We start from the raw sequence: 21763 nt of genomic DNA, 5'->3' as shown, positions 1-21763 counted from the left end.
TTCCAATTAAGGGGCAATTTAGCACGGCCTATCCAGCTACCCTGCACATCTTTGGGTTTTGGGGGCAAAACTCACGCAAACACGGGGAGAATGTGCAAACTCCACACGGACAGTGACCCAGAGCCGGGATCAAACCTGGGAGCTCGGCGCCGTGAGACAGCAGTGCTAACCACTGCACCACCGTGCTGCCCTTTGTTCACATTTTTTAATGGATCGTCATTACATTACCAAAATGTGTGGGATGTTCAAGCTAAACTGGGACTGAAACAAAGTGAGCTGGTACAGCTTTCTGACACTCCTTGGTCCTGGCAGGTATGTTCTGTGAACGCACTCAAAAATCTCATTCCAGTTGTTTCTGCCCACTGCTGGTGTCAACTGATGAAACAGACAAATCGATAATCACAACAAGCTTGCTTTTAATACTGGACAGCACAGTGGCGCAGTGGTTAACACTGCTGCCTCCTGGCGCCGATGACCTGGGTTCGATCCTAGCCCTGGTTCACTGTCCGTGTGGATTTTGTACGTTTTCCTCTTGTCTACATGGGTCTCACCCCCACAACCCAAAAAAATAGATGTGCATTAGCCATGCTAAGTTGCCCCTTAATTGGAAAAACAGAATTCGGTACTCAAAATTTTAAAAAAGCTTGCTTTTAATACAGCTTTATTTAACTCACTTAAGATTTCTTATTTAAACAGTTACATAAGTTTCAAGACTCACAACTTGAACTAAAATACTATCCCATAGAGAGAACTTGTCCAGTCTCACCCTGGAGGGTGCCCCTTAATCGATGGATGTAATTAAATAACTTTTTTGTTAAGATTGAGTACTCAATTCTTCTTTTCCAATTAATGGGTAATTTAGTGCGGCCAATCCACCTACATTGCACATCTTTGGGTTGTAGGGGTGAGACCCACACAGACACTGAGAGAATGTGCAAACCCCACACGGACAGTGACACGTGCTGGGATTGAACTCGGGTTCTCGGCGCCTTGAGGCAGCAGTGCTAACTACTGTGCTGCCATGTAATTAAGTAACTTGAGGATCTACAGATTGTTCATATACAGGATCCATTTTGCTATTTCTGCTAACTGGGACGTTGTCTGTGGTGTATCACACTACATGCCCCCACTCTGTGTTGTGATGGGGACTGGTTCTCCCTGCGGAGCCGAGTCACTGGGCCTAAGATGTTCAGAACAAGGAGGACGGGGTCAGGCCTCTTGACTTCCCCCAATCACCATATTCTTTTGCGGCTTTGTCCAGTACATCCCAATTTACTTCACCTTCCTGTGTATTCTTTGATTCTACAGCTTCAAAGGTGTCAGTTGTGCCATCAACCTATCGCATGCTGACATCTTAAATGGTCAGTGGATTCATGTCAAAATATGATGGTCTAACATATGATGACGGCTGAGGATCCTGGGATTGTATTCATTGGAGTTTAGAAGGTTAAGGGGAGATCTAATAGAAACTTACAAGATAATACATGGCTTAGAAAGGGTGGACGCAAAGAAACTGTTTCCGTTAGGCGAGGAGACGAGGACCCGTGGGCACAGCCTTAGAATTAGAGGGGGTAAATTCAGAACAGAAATGCGGAGACATTTCTTCAGCCAGAGAGTGGTGGGCCTGTGGAATTCATTGCCGCGGAGTGCAGTGGAGGCCGGGACGCTAAATGGCTTCAAGGCAGAGATAGATAAATTCTTGATGTTGCAAGGAATTAAGGGCTACGGGGAGAATGCTGGTAGGTGGAGTTGAAATGCCCATCAGCCATGATTGAATGGCGGAGTGGACTCGATGGGCCGAATGGCCTTACTTCCACTCCTATGTCTTATGGTCTTAAAATGTTTTACGCTTTTGATGCAATGCTTTTACAGTAGATTGTAATTTAGCACATCTTATTCAATTTTTAAATTTCTTTCTGGGTGGAGCTTCATCCACTAACAGCTCGCTCTTTTTCCAGATAAGCTTTCCCAGTTTCCATTTGGAATTTGCTCAAAGTTTGCAGCTTCCAACTTGTGTCTTAAGTTTTCTATCTCCATTTCTTTTAATTCTAGTATATAACTAAGTATTGCTATGGCTGCCTCCACACAGTCACTCAAGGCCGGAATTGAACCCGGGTCCCGGGCACTAAGAGGCAGCTGTGCTAACCACTGTAGCACCTTGCTGTCTTGATGTAACAAACCTACTGTTGCCCTTGGTTTGCAGGCTGCTTTGTAAATGGCTGCAGAAGGGGAAAAAAAGATTTTCAAGATGATCGTTGGAGATTAATTCGCATTCATTGCAAATTTACTGACCTCTCCCCGGTGTCTCATTTGCAATGATAAATTTGAATCAAATGTTATCTGACCTGCTGAGATTGTCCAGCATTTTCTGTTTTTTGTTTCAGACTTCAGCACCATCTGTTTTTATCAAATCTTAAGAGGTGTTTTGCTAAAATGCACAGTATCTTAGCTGAATATTATCCAGCGAGATCAGCCCAAAAGAAAGATGGGGAGGAATTGAAGAGTAAGGCAGAACTCACTCCAGCTAATTCCACCTCATGCAGATGTAGTTTTGTCTAGGAGACGAGAAGCATGAAATGCCCAGGCTATTCATATCATTGGACTGAGAATCTTCAGCATGCCACTGTTAACTTAAACAGAAAAAAAAATTGAGGAAAAACCTAGGATTTAAAAAAAACATGGCCTGCATCATTACTTGTGCTGATAATTTTTGTTTTTAAAAACGGTGTGCCTTGACACTCCATTCTGCTGCCTGAGCTAGAACTCCTTCACATAGGTGCTCCTAAATCTCCAATCTCTCCAAACAACTGTTCACCAACCTGTTGTTCCATGTTGATACTCTGATTTTATCCCCTTCTCAAGACCTTTAAAAAAAATTTTATTTACAGGATGCAGCATCGCTGGTGGTTTGCCAGCATTTATTTTACATCCCTAAGCACCCTCGATTAGGTGCTCATGGGCTGCCTTCTTGAATCACTGCTGTCCCGGAGGTGTCAGTACACCCAAAGCACTGTTAGGGAGAGAGTTCCAGGATTTTCAACCACCAACAGTGTTAGCAATTCTGGAAAGTGTGAAAATAGATAAGTCCCCTGGGCTGGATGGGATTTATCCTAGGATTCTCTGGGAAGCTAGGGAGGAGATTGCTGAGCCTTTAGCTTTGATCTTCATGTCATAATTGTCTACAGGAATAGAGCCAGAAGACTGGAGGATAGCAAGTGTTGTCCCCTTGTTCAAGAAGGGGAGTAGAGACAACCACTGTAACTATAGACCAGTGAGCCTTACTTCGGTTGTGGGCAAAGTCTTGGAAAGGTTTAGAAGAGATAGGATGTATAATCATCTGGAAAGGAATAATTTGATTAGAGATAGTCAACACGGTTTTGTGAAGGGTAGGTCATGCCTCACAAACCTTATTGAGTTCTTTGAGAAGGTGACCAGTTGAATGAGGGTAAAGCAGTTGACGTGGTGTATATGGATTTCAGTAAAGCGTTTGATAAGGTTCCCCACGGTAGGCTATTGCAGAAAATACAGAGGCATGGGATTCAGGGTGATTTAGCAGTTTGGATCAGAAATTGGCTAGCTGGAAGAAGACAAAGGGTGGTGGTTGATGGGAAATGTTCAGCCTGGAGTCCAGTTACTAGTGGTGTACCACAAGGATCTGTTTTGGGGCCACTGCTGCTTGTCATTTTTATAAATGACCTGGAGGAGGGCGTAGAAGGATGGGTGAGTAAATTTGCAGATGTCACTAAAGTCGGTGGAGTTGTGGACAGTGCGGAAGGATGTTACAAGTTAGAGGGACATAGATACGCTGCAGAGCTGGGCTGAGAGGTGGCAAATGGAGTTTAATGCAGAAAAGTGAGGTAATTCATTTGGGAAGGAATAACAGGAAGACAGAGTACTGGGCTAATGACAAGATACTTGGTAGTGTGGATGAGCAGAGATCTCGGTGTCCATATACACCACATAGATACCTGAAAGTTGCCACCCAGGTTGAGGGTTGTTAAGAAGGCGTACGGTGTGTTAGCTTTTATTGGTAGAGGGATTGAGTTTCGGAGCCACGAGGTCATGTTGCAGCTGTACAAAACTCTGGTGTGGACACATTTGGAGTATTGCGTGCAATTCTGGTCGCCACATTATAGGAAGGATGTGGAAGCATTGGAAAGGGTGCAGAGATTTACCAGGATGTTGCCTGGTATGGAGGGAAGATCTTATGAGGGAAGGTTGAGGGACTTGAGCCTGTTTTCGTTAGAGTGGTTAAGAGGTGAGAGCCTTTTTCCTCGGATGGTGATGTCTAGCACGAGGGGACATAGCTTTAAATTGAGGCGAGATAGATATAGGACAGATGTCAGAGGTAGGTTCTTTACTCAGAGAGTAGTAAGGGCGTGGAATGCCCTGCCTGCAACAGTAGTGGACTTGCCAACACCAAGGGCATTCAAATGGTCATTGGACAGACATTTGGACGATAAGGGAATAATGTAGATGGGCTTTAGAGTGGTTTCACAGGTCGGCGCAACATCGAGGGCCAAAGGGCCTGTACTGCTCTATAGAATGGTGTTATATTTTCAATTTAGGATGGTGAGTGTCTGGGAGGGGACCCTCCAGGTGGTGGTGTTCCCAGGTATCTACTGCCCTGGTCCTTCCATATCATAGAGTGTCATATTCGGGGGCAGCAGGGTAGCATGGTGGTTAGCATAAATGCTTCACAGCTCCAGGGTCCCAGGTTCGATTCCCGGCTGGGTCACTGTCTGTGTGGAGTCTGCACGTCCCCCTGTGTGCGTGGGTTTCCTCCGGGTGCTCCGGTTTCCTCCCACAGTCCAAAGATGTGCGGGTTAGGTGGATTGGCCATGCTAAATTGCCCGTAGTGTCCTAATAAAAGTAGGGTTAAGGGGGAGGTTGTTGGGTTACGGGTATAGGGTGGATACGTGGATTTGAGTGGGGTGATCATTGCTCGGCACAACATCGAGGGCCGAAGGGCCTGTTCTGTGCTGTACTGTTCTATTCTATTCTATTCTATAAGAGTGTTGTGGACTTTGAAGGTGCTGTCAAATGGTGAGTTACTGCAGTGCATCTTGTAGATGGTACACATGGCTGCCAGTTTATTGGTGGTGGAGGGAGTTCAAGTTTGTGGAAGGGGTACCAATCAACTGGGTTGCTTTGTCCTGGATGGTGTCGAACTCAAGTGGTGTTGCAGCTTTACTCTTCCAGGCAAGTGGAGAGCAATCCATCACACTCCTAACTTGTGACTTATAGATTGTGGACAAGCTTTGACGAGGGGAGAGCTACTTGCTGCAGACTTCCTAGCCACAGATTCACCACCACACTTTTCACATACGGGTTTGTGGCATTGTTTTCCACCCAGGCTTCTTCCCTTCGACTGTCCATCGCCACTTTTACCTGTGGGCTTTGATACCATATTCCCTCTCACCTAACCTTGCAACAACACAAGTCAGTAGATGTATAAACAAGTGGTTTTGAAACTGACTTTATTAAAAACAAGTTACATATTTAATGCAGTTATGGAGTCACATTTAGTCCATTAGGATGTGGACAGGATTTGGATAGAAATACTGTACATCTTTACTAAGTAAAAAGATAAACATGATTTGGACATACATTTGGTTCTTAAGAGCTGAAGACAATGTACATCAATCAAGTTAACATCTTTGCTCCCCAATGTTTCTTGTTCTGCTAACATACACACGTAATAAAGTCACAGAATCAAATAGTGATAATCACAATTAGTCCAATAGTGTGATATCCCCTCACCTACACTGGTCATTTGCAAAAATGTCACTGTCTCCCACTTAAGCAATAACCTGCAAAGAATTTATCATATAATCTCCACAAATATTAATTTTCAGTGATAGCATAGTTAATACAGAAAGGCAGTTAGTCATATTGCTTAAGGCTAAGTTTAGTTTCTCTCCGAGTCCTAAATTCAACCCATTGTAGTGAAAAACATCTTCAGTTTCACTATGCAGCTGGTCTGAAGGAGCTTTGATTGCCATTCTCCTATCCATTTGAAATTTTTGTCACATTCACACCAATTTCTTGCAACTGTCAACTATTAATTTTAAATTGGTTATTTTTAAAGCGTTCATTAAAAGTGACTATTTAGAATTTTAAAATACAAGGACGAAGTAGTAGGTATTTACATTAAAAAGCAGCAGCAGTTCATTTTTGCCAAAAAGAAAGTAGGAGGAATTCCTTGTTCACACATTCAGTTAGAACAGTTGAGCAAGGTGTATGGACTTAACAGGCAGTATTTGTAGAAATGGTTCACTATTTCTCCTAGTGTTGAAAGAGAAAATTCAAGATGGTGTTCTTTCAATGGAATGAATATTTGTTTTTGGTTAGGCAAGTTAAGTTGATCTGAAAAACAGAGGAAACTGCAATGTGCCACAGTGCATTTGGATGGTTAGAAACCACAGCCCTCAAGACTCATTTATTTATATGAATGACAACTGACACATGCCATTTTCATAATGTGAATTGAGCTGTATTAAATGCAACAGCTCATTTTTTAGGTACCGGGGATGGGGAGTGGGGCAGAAGGAGAGCTGCAGACATCTTAACATTTGTACAGCAAAAAGCATTTTACTTAGTCATCTATTAGGTCAACCCCAGCTCAACACAACATTGTAAGAGACAAAACACTACATGGTCAGTTTGTGCAAATTCATCTTATTCAGGAGGTACCCATGGTTACACAGGGCAACAGCAAGCTTGCAGGAACAATGATTCACAGATTTCTGTGAAGGCTCCTAACCTGCCAGTATTGTACATAATTTCAACTCTGCAGCAAAGGTAGACACATTGATATGAATAAATACAAAGCCCTTCCAGTTTTCTGTCATAAACAATTCTGCATTTCCACAGAGAGCTACAAGTGTTACATCTGGAGCAGCAGCAAGTATAAGTGCTGCTAAAGGATTGCTGCACAACTTTTGTGAATTAAGCATCTTGTACAGGACAGTGGCAGAAAGGACAGATTTTAAAGAAAAAAAAAGTACAATAGCAAATACAGTTTCAAGTGCCAGCTTCCCTGGAATTGTTGTACATCTTTACTCAGAAACAAAGCACACACACAGTTAAAACTCATTATAGCAAATATTTCAATTGCACTTCTGTAGCTGACCGATCATCCTGCGACTATTTGTTGTGGTGGAAGGTGCAGAATACAACCCCAAAACAGTGAACCAACTGCAGTGTGCAGGCATCGGTGAAAGAGAGTCTAATTGGCTGTGAAATTGCCGCCCAATGCTTCTTCGTCGATGAAAAATTTCAGCAGAAATAATATCACATATCCACCAGGAGTGAGATGCTTGCATTCATCTTTGATGTGCTTCTTAAATTACAACTATTCAGTTTTATATTTAAAAAGCTTTGAGGACTTAATTTATCTGCTTAAGTTTTATTTGGTTAAGTTCTACTTTACTGCACTTGAGACAGTGCCCTGTGCTGTAATAGAAATAACTTAAAAGTAACTTCTAAAAAAAATACATTTGAGATACATTTAATTGAATTGCCAAAACCTTTGAAATGTTGCTAGCAGTAATACTTAGATAAATGACTGAAACCACAGTATCCTTCAACTTAGACTTTGGACTTATAGTAAAAGTATGATAGTACAAGATTTAGTTGAATTCATAATTTCACCCTAACCTTACTTATTCATCATAAACTTCACGTCTCACAACAGAGATTTAATGATCCACTTGTGAAATTGTGGGCAGTTGTGCAATCTTTCTATGCACACGTTTTTTACATGCGTTTGCACTTGCATGCACTCATGTCTGCTTTACAGTGGTTATTAGTTCTTAATCTCCTCCAATGATAAAAAAAATCCTTTGACCTGGAGAGTGCCACTACCACAAATGAACAGTGTCCCTACACAGGTCACAGCAAACAGTGGTTTGGCCGTGTCCAAAACTGAAGAAAACCTGCTTTAACTTCCAGATTACAATGTAAAAGTACAGAATAGTGTTTACAGAAATAGTTTTTCCTAATTTGCATCTTCATTCTACATGCGTACTACACAAAAAACCCAAGGGGGAACGATGATTTGTATCCTTTTCCATTCAGTTCCACCTAAAGCAGTCCAGTATTGTGCAATTATGGCAATATAATGCCTTAGTGGCTAATTTCATTTGTGCTGTTCCCCAGGAAAAGTGATATGCTTTTCAGAAAGTCAGTGAACTTAGCACCTTTAATATTATTGAAAGTTTGCAGCTGTAATAGAGGAAGGCACATTTCTTGCTAACAAGCAGTGAAGTGCTTCGATATTTTAGTTTTTGGCACACACAATTTCCCACCATTCTTTAATCTTGAAATATTCAAAAAGAGATATAAAATGAAGGCGACACTAAATGCATGCAACCGATTGTTTCTGCGATTTATCAAATAGATTGGTCCACTGGTAATGTGCGCAGCTGGAATTTGCTGTTTGTCCACAGTTAAATGTTCCTTTCAAGTATAAAAAAAATGCAGGGGTTCAGCTTAGGCTTTTCTTTGCCACATGTTCCACTTCCACATACTTTGAGGGCTGGCTGTTACGCATTGGACGCAGCAGTTAGTTTGTACCAGTTAACGGTTTCCTTGCTCAAATCAAACTCTTTCAGATTTAACGTAAGACCACCCAGGTAAATATTTTCTCTCAATGACTCTGCGCTCAACACACTCAGCTGTAATTCTCTCTGTTCAAGTAATTCTTTACTGTATCCGCTGTACACCAACTAAAAGGGGGGAGAAAAAATACACTTTATGGAACTGAAATTGCACATTTCAAGTACTCTTCAATGTATTCACCTTCTATGGCCAGCAACTAACTCCGTTTGCTGCTCCCGAATGCTACAAGTTATTTGAAGGATATTTCTCTCTTAATAATCTACAAGATGACTCGAGGAATTTTATAAAAGGTGGTTAGGTGGATTGGCCATGCTAAATTGGAAAAAATTAATTGGGTACTTAAAATTTTTTTTAAAAATGCTTCGCCAAAACATTATTTTCTCTATATGGAAAACCAATCTGTATTTGGGTTGCGAGTGTTTGATGAACAATGTTAAGAGGCGATATAACATATTTGGGTGGCACAGTGGTTAGCACTGCTGCCTCACAGCTTCAGGGTCCCAGGTTGAATTCAGGCCTCGGTGACTGTGTAGTGTTTGCACGTTCTCCGGGTGCTGCGGTTTCCTCCCACATTCCCCGGGTGCTGCGGTTTCCTCCCACATTCCAAAGATGTGCAGGTTAGATGGATTGGCCATGATAAATTGCCCCTTAGAATCTAAAGGTTAGGTGGGATAACTGGGTTACGGGGATAGGGTGGAGGCGTAGGCTTAAGTAGGGTGCTCTTTCAAGGGCTGGTGTAGATTCAATGGGCCGAATGGCCTCCTTCTGCACTGTAAATTCTATGATTCTAACTGCTAACAGATTAAGATGGATCGGGGTGTTCCGTTCAGTTAGACAATGCATTCAAGGCAACAACAGCACACACTCAGATGAGAGGGGCCTTGTCCAACATGCAGGGAGTGGGAAATCAGCCAGAAAATTCCAATTTTTAAGGAAGTAATTTTCCAGTAAAGGATTAATTACCATTGCTGAGAAGTCAGCCTTTTCAGCCCAGCAAACATATCCAAATTCACTGCAGTATGCACAGACTAGCTGCAGTATGCACAGCTAACCAGAAGATGGTATTTCACACCATGCTTCTTGCCTAGATTGTGATATTCTCAGGTTCCTGCACAGGCATATCTAAAATTCTGCACCTGGCACTCTTAGAAATAGTATTGTAATTACTGTTCTTCAGAATCTGCCAGCTTTGAACCACTAATTTGTTTAAACAGTAAACTTTCTTAAAAGGGACACTTGTTTAGAAGCTCAAAATTGAAACTACAGGAAATACCAGTATACAAAATGCTGATGCTTACCATTTCATTGTAAGTTGGGTTTTGAGTTTTCCTTGATACCTTGGTTTTGTGCTTGGTTATTTTATGTGGATCCGGAAGCAAATAGGTTTTTACATAAGGGTTTGGGTCTGCTCCATCCTCAGTTACCTGAAGTCAGAAACATTAAATACAATAACCACAACATTACACCACGCTAAATACTAAATGTTTTGTCAGTCACATGCTTGTATAAAACAAGCTTGAATGCTCATTAATGACATCTCGCATTTCATTCTGCAAAGTGACTCCCAAGGTTTGTATTTTTAAAATACTTCAAAATGCAGGAATACAGATAAACTAAGATTAATTGTTTCCAATGGAGAAGTGAAGAAATAAAAATGAAAGAGGGCAAGTCAATGTAGATGAGAGTTGAGTGAATGGGGAGAGTGTATGTATGAGGAAAGGGAAATTAAGGTTGTATATGGGGTGTGTAAAGGGCGAGAGCTTGAGACAGAGCATGCATATTGATCTGTTGGCAGGTCATGTTACAGTTGTATAGGACTTTGGTTCGGCCACATTTGGAATACTGCGTGCAGTTCTGGTCACCACATTACCAGAAGGATGTGGATGCCTTGGAGAGAGTGCAGAGGAGGTTCACCAGGATGTTGCCTGGTATGGAGGGTGCTAGCTATGAAGAAAGGTTGAGTAGATTAGGATTGTTTTCGTTGGAAAGACGGAGGTTGAGGAGGGACCTGATTGAGGTCTACAAAATTATGAATGGTATGGACAGCAACAAGCTTTTCCCAAGAGTGGGGGTGTCAGTTACAAGGGGTCACGATTTCAAGGTGAGAGGGGGAAAGTTTAAGGGAGATGTGCGTGGAAAGTTTTTTTACACAGAGGGTGGTGGGTGTCTGGAACGCTTTACCAGCGGAGGTGGTAGAGGCGGGCACGATAGCATCATTTAAGAAGCATCTAGACAGGTATATGAATGGGCGGGAACAGAGGGAAGTAGACCTTGGAAAATAGGAGACAGGTTTAGATAAAGGATCTGGATCGGCGCAGGCTGGGAGGGCCGAAGGGCCCGTTCCTGTGCTGTAATTTTCTTTGTTCTTTGTTATCAAATTGACCATAGGAGGGGGGCAAATTCCATGTGATTATTAGGCATGTACAAGGCAAACCATTTGAGCGCACTCCTGGAAGCTAGTGCTCAACTCAATGTATGGCTATTACTTACCAGATCTCTGATGTGCATTACCATAATGAACAGTGTGTTGTTTCTGTATGAAATAGACAGCTTAACCTCTCCTCCCACTTGACCGGTGTTGGGACTTGGCAGAACAATTTCTATACAGATACAAATGTAAAGAAAATGCATATTATACATGGGAAAGATACCCATTGCAATACACACCAGTGTGATCGATCATGAAACAGCATCTTCAAACAGGATTGTCTATCCATAATCAGAGCATTCGACAGTCAAATTTTTAATTAAAACATAATTGTTTTGACTCAAAACAAAATTTCTCTTGGACAATCAGGCTTCTCTCAGTAACTCAAACTGGAGGCTTGGAAATTTCCAATGTTATATCCCCTAACCGGTGTTCCATTGTCGAATGCCAGCTCGGGAGGCAGAACAAAACATGGTGTCTGAACCCTACAGAAGTGATAATGGAGAAAAAATTTATAAGAGGAAAGGGAAGAAAAGTCAGCAATGATTGGAGTCTTGGATTGTACTCAAGTTGATACTGGAATAGGATAGGACTGGGGTAGTAGTGTGGCCTATGTCAAGCAGGTTGTTCACATCCACTGGGCTCAAAAGGAATTTGTGAGGTTGGTGAAGTGCTGGAGAGTCACGAGTAGTCAATGAATCAGATCCCTAGCTTGGACTGTTGCCTGCAGGAGCAAGGGCTGAAACTTGCTCAAAATCGTAAACACATGGAACATGCTGCAGTGAAATGTGATTACACTTAAGTACCAAAAGGAGAAAAAGTCAATCAGCGTGCAAATAAAGATCAGGGTTACCAAAGAGAAGGCGAAGGTTTCAGAAGTGAAAGAAAAACAATCTGAATGAACTTCAGGCTTCTTTTTCTCCTTCCTAATTCTCCTCTTATTCCCCTGTATCCTTTTCTGAACAGCAGTAATAGCTCCTGGTGTGATGCCAGCCCTTCAGTACGAGATTTTATGCCAGGCAGCAGAATTCCTGCCCAAGCCTCGGAAGCAACTAATTTCCATTGTTTAGGATTGCTCCCCGCCCCCCACAGCCACACCCATACACTTTAGTCTATACAAAACAAAGCTTCTAGATTTCCCTTTAAATAAAATGGAAAAACATTAAGGGTTAAATAGGTAAAAATGCACTATTTAGCAATTTTGCTTTAACTTTTGTCCCCAATTTTAGCTTTGCCTGTTGTCAGAAGTGGAATAGTAGAGTGCCAAGATGATCAACAGTCTTGGGGTATGGTTGATGAACTGATTCATATGGTGGATTTGGAATCAATTCCAAGGTTCCTTTGCAGGCAGCTCACTCGGCCTTTGAAGAGAGATCCTCCGCAATTGTGGAACAGTATCTAAAATGCGGTCATCTGGGTCAAAATTTTACAGGAATGTTAATGAAGCCCCACTTTGTAATTCAACCTTGCACGCAAGAGCAGAGGTTAATCTAGCTGCGGATGTATTTTTGCAAGTCCATCACATTATGGCTTCCTTAGAAATTGAATATTTTTGTACTTTGGTAAACTGTTTGACGAAAAGTTGACCTGTTGAGTAAATTTATCGAATGTAAAAATGCTACCCACAGATTTCTGAACAGAAATCTGTATGAAGCAATCACATTAATAAGAACACTGTTGTTACCTGTAGCAATTTCTAGAGGTGTACAAAATAAGATTATAAAAGTGCCCGAGGAGTAACTGTAACAATTTACTGAGGATGGCAAAGGTTACCAGTGTTTCTGCTAGATACTTCAGTTAAGAAAGTCTTACAGGAGCGTGAAAGCATGTCAAGTTTGCAAGATATCAAGTGGGATTTCAAAATATCAAAAACTTGACAACAGGTTGGAACACATCAGTGTATGTGACAGAGAAATAAAAACACAGAAAATATGCATGTTGAGGCAAGGTGTCATGTTCCAAGTTGTTTAACATTGCATCACCAAATCTTGACAGGTGGCATGACCACAACTGACAGGAAAACAAGACACATGTGTCCTCTCAGCAGAATAAAATGATTTGTGCATTACCTGAGGGCTTGACCAATCCATCAATCCCTTCAGCCTTCTCATCCCGGCCCAGCGGGTGGAAGAAGGTGTAGATTAGATCGCACTGAGGGCAGCAATGGAAAATAAGGTTTTACATTTCAGCTATCAACTTTATATAGTACACAGAGCAAGAGACACTAAGCAGAGAGAGGGAGCATGAGAGAGTAAGTGCATAGAGCAAGAGGCATATATACAGAGATAGAGAGACAGACAGATGCATAAACAAGGTCAGTACATTTTGCATTGTGGACAAATGTTTAATGTTATCATTCCATTCCTTGAATTTATTTCACCAGCCTCAGCCATCCACCAGTTTGATTTAATCAACCAAGTGAGTACACACAGCAGGACCGACTTATCGTTGCATTGGTTCAACAATATCACACAGGGATTTGGGGAGGGAGCCAATGGTCTCGCATTTCACAGCACCAGCTTAGTGCATGTTGGAGCTTGATAAATAAAGTTGCTCAAGTCACTTATTTATTGTACAAGCCCCAACACAGGACAAGATTTGAGACCTGATCAGTCAACCTTGCTCCTAAATCTTACCTCAGCTACCTCCGTTGAGCCATTCATTAGACACTGCACGTAATTGTTGAGCTCAACTTTCCGCTTGGAGGCCACATCCTTAATGTGTGTTCGTCCAAGAACCACTTTATTGGGAAAGCTGGAAAAACAAAGGCTTATTGTCTAATTGCCATGTACAACAAGGAGTTCATCATAAATTAAGACGCAATTTTCTTAAAAATATAACCTACCCTGGAAGTTTCCACAGGGGGAAGAGGATGCCCAGTTTGTTGTGCAGCTCCTGGAATTCATCAAATGTTCTGAAGATAAATGCTGGAGCAATCTGCCCTTCCCGTAATACCCTCACCACATATATCTGTTTGGTAAAGATGGCAGCAATTACACATTTAAAAATGGCAACAAAACAACTTCTCGATTGATCAGTCATCTCCTAAAAGATAGTGTCAACCGTGGCTCAGGCTGGTAGCTCTCACCCAAGTCAGGAGGTTCCAATTTCAAGCCCCACTCAAGGACAGTACAAAAATCCAGGTTGACATTTTGCTGTGTGGAATAACAAATGCCACTTTCTGTATTTACATGAAAAAGGAGCTCCTTGTTCCACTTCTCAGTTAAAAGTCCAATTCATAATATCTGCAGCATTCTTTAAAGTATTTTAATCTGAAGTTTTTAAAAAAAGCTTATTTAAAAGAAATACAATTATATATCACGAGTTGGTCAGATTTCAGATACGTCATTACTAGTTCATTACTGAAGGTATACTCTTATCCTACAAAAATATAGAGCAGTAAATTTCTGAGAGATATTATTGCTTCTTGCTCCCTCTCAAATGGCCCCAACCATCAGGGCTGTAAATCTTGAGTCTTCATTTCAAAGTGTGATAGGCCATTTCCTAATGGCTCCAATCACTCCTAAGGCTTCAAATTAATAAAAAAGGATATTGAACGCAGTGCCCAAGTGTGAAATGTGGGAACCCTTAACATGTTAGGTATTTCTGCATTTGATTTTTTACAATTTCTGAACTTAGTAACGGAATGCATTTTCTCATAGTTGAAGGCAAGGTTATTATCCTGGAGTGTATAGACTCAAGTAGGAACCTAAAAATGACCAAGCAGAAATGCTTCCACACTAACACTTTGGTGAGTATCAGCTTTATGTCAAATGAAGTTCTTCATCGAATGTGGACTTGTCTTTTTTTTTAATTTAGAGTATCCAATAAATTTTTGTTCCCAATTAAGGGGCAATTTAGCATGGCCAACCCACCTAACCTACACATCTTAGGGTTGTGGGGGTGAAACCCTCACAGACACGGGAGAATGTGCAAACTCCACACAGACAGTGACCTGGGGCTGGGATCGAACCCAGGTCCTCAGGGCCATAGGCAGCAGTGATAACCACTGCAGTATTGTGCCATCCTAATGTAGATTTTTCAATAGATACATAATTTAAACAGCTTTCTGCTGGTTCCAAGGCGTCATTCAAGACAAAGAAAATAAGTACCATTTCTTCAAAAAACACAAAGTGATACTTTTCTTAACTAGTTTTATGTTTTCAGATATCTTTGCCAATGTCTCCTTACTCCCTTGACAAAACAGTCGTGTTTAATGCACGCAGTTCCAATAGTATAAACACTTCTAATGCTCCATCTTGGGATTGCATAAACGCACGTGTTTTCCGTCTGTTGCTTTTGACCATGACAGAAAACCTGTTAATATTGACCATTCTTTAAAATGCCCTGGTTGCATGGAAGTCTGGAAGTTCTTTGCCTCCCTAAAGAATGCCGTTTTGTTACCTGGTGCCTCTCTACTCTTATTACATCAGGTCATAAACTCTATGGGTAGATTCTGGACATAAAACCTGCTCCTATCACTCAAGTAGTCCTTAAGGTACAAGATTATAAAATTGTGTATTTCACAGAAGTAAAAACACAAATGCAACATTTGACCTCAATATAGAATGACCAACTGGTACCAGCAAAATAGTACCTGTGTTATGCACACTGCGTGCAGAATATTTCCCATGTTTGGATCTGACACGTGGTGTACTGACCAGTGAAAGCTATGTTAACTTTATAGCATAGCAGGAGCTGCCTTCTACTTACATAATATTTGTCGGGGTTGTATCTCTTCTGGTAGGTGTAAACAGTCACTTCTTTAATTCGCCCATCTTGTTTAATAGAATAGGTTTTAGGAGAGAATGAAAGCATAGCTTGTTCATTGGACGGCAACCCCGAAAACCGTAGCTGTGCCAAATTGTGAATGAGAAAGTTAAACTTTGTTGCCATGCTGCCCAAGCTGGATTCTATTAACCTAGAATAGAAAATATAGGAAAAACAATGAGAGCAAGTCACATCAGTATGCTTTACAATATTCCAGAGTTGTTCATGGAGCTGTGCGACACAACACCAAGGAGTAATCTGCTGGGGATTCGTTCTTACAAACAGCAGTATAGAAATTGGCTCGTCAGATCAACCTACGTTTGCTGCTACTCTGCCTTAAGTCATAACAGAACCGCAGTGTTAAGCACATTGACATAAATCTTGTGAACACACATCTTTTCAGAGCTGCCTCTTCCCCTGAACGGATAGCTGCAACTCAATTTCCAAATACCAACCCCAAGTGGAGTACATCTTCTCCCAACTCCATCCGATGGAGCAACTTGCTGTAGGGTTCTGATATCGAGCCTCTATATGGTAACTACTTTCTGGCAGATAAGCAGTAGCTAATCATTAACATTAGTGTTGGTGATTGCCTCCAGGGATGAGGGGAAAAAACAATATCAGAATGCTGGAGATTTTTTCCACCATTAGGAATTTCACGGATTTCCACAGAATGTTGTATTCAGATCCCCACCAGCTATTTGGCTGGATCCTGGGTGGATACTTGCATGGATACATAGAAGATAGGAGCAGGAGAAGGCCTTTGGCCCTTCAAGCCTGCTCCGCCAGTCATCACGATCATTGCTGATCATTCAACTCAATAGCCTAATCCTGCTTTCACCCCATAGCCTTTGATCCCATTCTCCCCAAGTGCTATATCTAGCCGCCTCATGAATATATTCAATGTTTTAGCATCAACTACTTCCTGTGGTGATGAATTCCACAGATTTACCACTCTTGGGTGAAGAAATTTCTCCTTATATCTGTCCAAAATGGTTTACCCTGAATCTTCAGGCTGTGACCCCTGGTTCTGGACACACCCATCATTGGTAACATCTTCCTGCATCTATCCTGTCCAGTCCCGTTAGAATTTTAAAAGTCTCTACAAGATCTCCCCTCATTCTTCTGAACTCCAGCGAGAACAATCCCAACCTAGTCAATCTCTCCTCATATGACAGTCCTGCCATCCCTGGAATCAGTCTGGTAAACCTTCGCTGCACTCCCTCGAGAGCAAGAACATCCTTCCTCAGAGAAGGAGACCAAAACTGCACACAATACTCCAGGTGTGGCCTCACCAAAGCCCTGTACAATTGCAGCAACACATCCCTGCTTCTGTACTCGAAACCTCTCGCAATGAAAGCCAACATACCATTAGCCTTCTTTACCGCCTGCTGCACCTGCATGCTTACTTTCAGTGACTGCTGCACAAGGATACCCAGGTCCCACTGCACACTCCCCTCTCCCAATTTACAACCATTCAGGTAGTAATCTACCTTCCTGTTTTTTGCTTCCAAAGTGAATAACTTCACACTTACCCAAATTATACTGCATCTGCCATTGATTTGCCCACTCACCCAACCTGTCCAAATCACGCTGTAGGATCTCTGCATCCTCATCACGGTTCACCTTCCCACCCAACTTAGTATTATCTGCAAACTCTAAGATGTTACATTTTGTTTCCTCATCCAAATCATTAATATATATTGTGAATAACTGGGGTCCCAGCACTGATCCCTGTGGTACCCCACTAGTTACTGCCTACCAATTTGAAAAGGACCCTTTAATCCCTACTCTGTTTCCTCTCTGCCAACCAGTTTTCTATCCACCTCAATACATTTCCCCCAATCCTATGTGCTTTAATTTTGCACAATAATATCTTATGCAGGACTTTGTCAAACACCTTCTGAAAGTCCAAATATACCACATTGACTGACTCCCCCTTATCAACTGTACTGGTTACATCTTCAACAAATTACAAGCATCATTTCCCTTCATAAATCCATGGCCACTCTGACTGATCCTGCCACTGCTTTATAAATGTTCAGCTATAAAGTCCTTGATAATGGATTCAAGAATTTTCCCCACTACCGATGTTAGGCTTACTGGTCTTTAACTTCCCTGCTTTCTCTCTACCTCCCTTTTGAATATTGGAGTGGCGAGCTACCCTCCAATCTGCAGGGATGATTCCAGAGTCTATAGAATCCTGGAAGAGGAGCACAAATGCATCCACTATTTCCAGAGCCACCTCCTTAAGCACTCTGGGATGCAGATTCACAGGCCCTGGGGATTTATCCACCTTCAATCCCATCAATTTTCCCAGCACCATTTCTTTACTAATGTTGATCTCAGTTCTTCCCCCTCACTAAACCTTTCATTCTCCAACATTTCTGGTATCTGATTTGTGCCCTCTTTTGTGAAGACAGAACCAAAGTATGTATTCAATTGCTCAGCCATTTCTTTGTCTCTTATTATGCATTCCCCTGTTTCTGTCTGTAGGGGGCCTAAATTTCTCTTTACCAATCTCCTTCTCTTCACATATCTATAGAAACTCTTAGCGTCATGATCTCTGCAAGCTTCCTTTCGTACAGTACTTTCCCCATCTTAAATCAATACCTTTGTCCTTCTTTGCTGAATTCTAAATTGCTCCCAATCTTCAGACCTATTATTTTTCTTGGCCAATCTGTATGCTTCTTCCTTGGGTCAGATATTATTTTTAACTACCTTTGTAAGCCATGGATTGGCCCTCTCACCGCCTTTGCTTTTGTGCCAGACAGGAATGAACAGTTGCTGTAGTTGCCCCATGCGTTCCTTGAATGTTTGCCATTGCCTATCCACTGTCATTATAGAATCATAGAATTTATAGTGCAGAAGGAGGCCATTTGGACCATCAAGTCTGCACCGGCTCTTGTAAAAAGCACCCTACCAAGCCCACACTTCTACCCCATCCCAATAACTCAGTAACCCCACCCAACACAAAGGGCAATTTTGGACACCAAGGGCAATTTAGCAGGACCAATCCACCTAACCTGCACATCTTTGGACTGTGGGAGGAAACCAGAGCACCCAGAGGAAACCCACGCAACATGGGGTGACTGTGCAGACTCCGCACAGACAGTGACCCAAGCTGGGAATCGAACCTGGGACCCTGGAGCTGTGAAGCAATTGTGCTAACCACTATGCTGCCCACGGTAATCTTTAAGTAACTCTCCCCAATCTATCAAGGCCAACTCCTGCCTCATATCTTCATAGTTTCCTTTATTAAGATTCAGCACCCTAGTCTCCAAATCAACTACTTCACTCTCCATCTTGATAAAAAATTCTATGTTATGGTCGCTCATCTCGTTTGCGGCCACAGAAACACCTGTCTATTCCCCTTACAATTGAGTCCCCTACAACTATCGCACTGGATCCAGCTTGTGATGTAACCTCGGTAATACGTTGGGGTTCATCACTCTTTGGGAGGTACAGATGGTTCTATCTAGCCCGATCCTCCATCTCCCCTCAGCTAGTGCTCTCGGAAACATTATGTTTCGAATAATAGATCATAGAATGGCCATGACGCAACATATGAGAATCCAAATGGTCGCTGTTGCAGTTTGTCATTGAACTTTTCAGTGTTGCTGTTTGTAATAGACAAATGCATTACTTGTAATGTTCAGCTGGGGCAGCATGGCGGTGCAGTGGCTAGCACTGCTGCCTCACGGCACTGAGGTCTCAGGTTCGATCCTGTCTCTGGGTTACTGTCCGTGTGGAGTTTGCACATTCTCCCCGTGTTTGCGTGGATTGTGCAAGGTAGGTGGATTGGCCATGCTAAATTGCCCCTTAATAGGGAAAAATGAATTGGGTACTCTAAATTTACAAATAAAAATAAAAAAGTAATGATCAGCTAATTTACAAGTGGTGGAAGTTCAGATTAGATTTGGTGATTTGATTGCAGTAGCTTTAGAATCTGTCACTATACACGGAGGTGAATAGGGAAGGCCAGGCATGTGTTTCGTCAGCCTGCTGTGTAGTTTCCTAGAGTTGGGAACTCCAAAGCAGCTCCTGTTCATCTGATTCATTGCAAAGATGTGCTGTTAGCTTTAAAATGGTATGATTTCCACTTTTCCACACAAACATCAGTATAAAACAACCCAAGGACAGGTAACAGCACATTCGATACAATGTAGAGCTACATCAAACTATCCTATCAAATTATCCCAGAGCAGGTTTAGCACATGTTGGACCCACGGCACATCCATCTCTGCCATCAAGTTACCTTAACCTTGCCTCAAGAACCTCCACTGTTGCAGTTATGTAACGGCAGCGGGTTAAAAGTGAATGGGACATTTTTGTGTTGGGTACCACAGGGATCAGAATTTGGACACCCGCTGTTTGCACTCTAAATTAATTATATAGATGAGGGGGCCGAGTGTAAGGTTTCCAAGTTTGCTGATGATATAACGTTAAGTGGGAAAGTAAGTAGTGAGGAGAATGTGAAGAGGCTGAAGAGCACTATGGACAGACTGGGTGAATGGGTAAGGACATGGCAGATGGAATACAATGTGGCAAAGTGTGAAGTTATCCACTTTGATAGAAAAATTTTTTTTGCATTGAGGCAGACTGGAAAGGTATGCATTTGAAGGGGCTTAATGGCTCATACATCTCAAAGCAAACATGCAAGTACAGCAAGCAATTAGGAAGGTGAATGGTATATCAGCTTTTATTACAAGCGGATTGGAGTTCAGGAGTAAATCATTTCTCACTCCAATTCTATAGGAAATAGCTGAGGCTGCACCTGGAGTAGTGTGTGCAATTTTGATCTCCTTACCCTAGGAAGGGCATACTTGCTCCAGCGGGCATGCAATGAAGGTTCATCAGACTGGTTTTGCCTGGTTGGGGAATCTAGAAAATAAAGATTTGGGATAAATGGTCTTTTTCTGGGTTAGCAAGTTATAGCAAATGGAGTGCTAGAGCCTCGATTATATCCATTACTTGGATGAAGGGATTGTATGGTAGCTAAATTTGTTGATGACACCAAGATAGGTAGGAAAGTAAGTTGTGGAGATAAAGGGATATAGGTATGCTGAGTGGGCAAACATTTTGCAGATGGGAGTAGAATCCAGGAAAACATGAACTCATCTGATTTGGCATGAAAACTGGTATGTTTTTTAAAAGGAGAGATTGCAAAACTCGGTGTCCTGGTACACAAATCAAGAAAAAAAATTAGAATGCAGCTACAGCAAGTAGCTAGGAAAGCAAACAGAATGTTGATGTTAAGTCATGTTAAGGGAAAAGGGGAATGGACTAGAAGGGTAGGGAGTTTTACTGCCGTTGCACAGGGTCTTGGTGACAGCACATCCAGAGGAGTGTATAATTTGAAAAAAAAAATTGAATGGTGTTCGATACAATGTGGAGAAGATTCATGTGACTTGTTTCTATGAAGAAGGATGAACAGGTTAGGTTGGGACTAACCTATTGCAATTTGGAAGAATGAGGTGTTTTTACTGAAACATAAAAGATCCTGATGGGACTTGATAGGGCGGATACCAGGAGGATATTTTCTCTTGTAGGAAAGATGAGAACTGGGGGGGGGCAGTTTAAGAATAAGAGGTCTCCCTTTTAAGACAGACACGAGCCCTTTTTCCTCCAAGGGTTGTTAGTCTGTCGAATTGTCTCCTCTAGAAAGCAGGTGGTGGTTGAGTCATTTGAATTTATTAAAGACAGAGTTAGATAGATTTTTGACCTACAAAGGAGTCCAGAGTCGTGTGGACAGGAGGGTGGAGTCAAGTCCACAATCGGACCAGCCATGATCTTATTGAACAGTGGAGCAGGCTATAAGGGCTGATTGGCCTACTCAAATGTTCTAAAACTCCTGACACTCTTCCGAATAGCAACATTAGCTCACCATAGCGGTCTGTTCTCACTTAAGGGAATTGGGGGGGGGGGGGGGGTAATGCC

The 21763-nt window shown here is 42.0% G+C and overlaps 1 protein-coding gene across 2 annotated transcripts in view; it reads right to left on the bottom strand.

Annotated features, from left to right (window-relative positions):
• Positions 1-5463: 5463 nt before the first annotated feature.
• Positions 5464-21763, bottom strand: part of pik3c2a (phosphatidylinositol-4-phosphate 3-kinase, catalytic subunit type 2 alpha) — a 133411-nt gene continuing 117111 nt past the window's right edge. For both annotated transcript variants that reach the window (XM_038808062.1, XM_038808063.1), the window contains exons 27-33: positions 15767-15974; positions 13899-14023; positions 13690-13807; positions 13123-13204; positions 11116-11225; positions 9924-10049; positions 5464-8732 (exon numbers count right to left, since the gene is read on the bottom strand). In XM_038808062.1, the coding sequence (XP_038663990.1) occupies positions 8550-8732; positions 9924-10049; positions 11116-11225; positions 13123-13204; positions 13690-13807; positions 13899-14023; positions 15767-15974 (952 nt within the window). In that variant the 3' untranslated portion in view covers positions 5464-8549. The remainder of the gene's footprint in view (positions 8733-9923; positions 10050-11115; positions 11226-13122; positions 13205-13689; positions 13808-13898; positions 14024-15766; positions 15975-21763) is intronic.

The sequence above is a fragment of the Scyliorhinus canicula genome, chromosome 9, assembly GCF_902713615.1.
Source record: "Scyliorhinus canicula chromosome 9, sScyCan1.1, whole genome shotgun sequence".
NCBI lineage: Eukaryota > Metazoa > Chordata > Chondrichthyes > Carcharhiniformes > Scyliorhinidae > Scyliorhinus > Scyliorhinus canicula.
The sequence above is the reverse complement of the archived record's forward strand: the minus strand, read 5'-3'. Positions and strand labels throughout refer to the sequence as shown.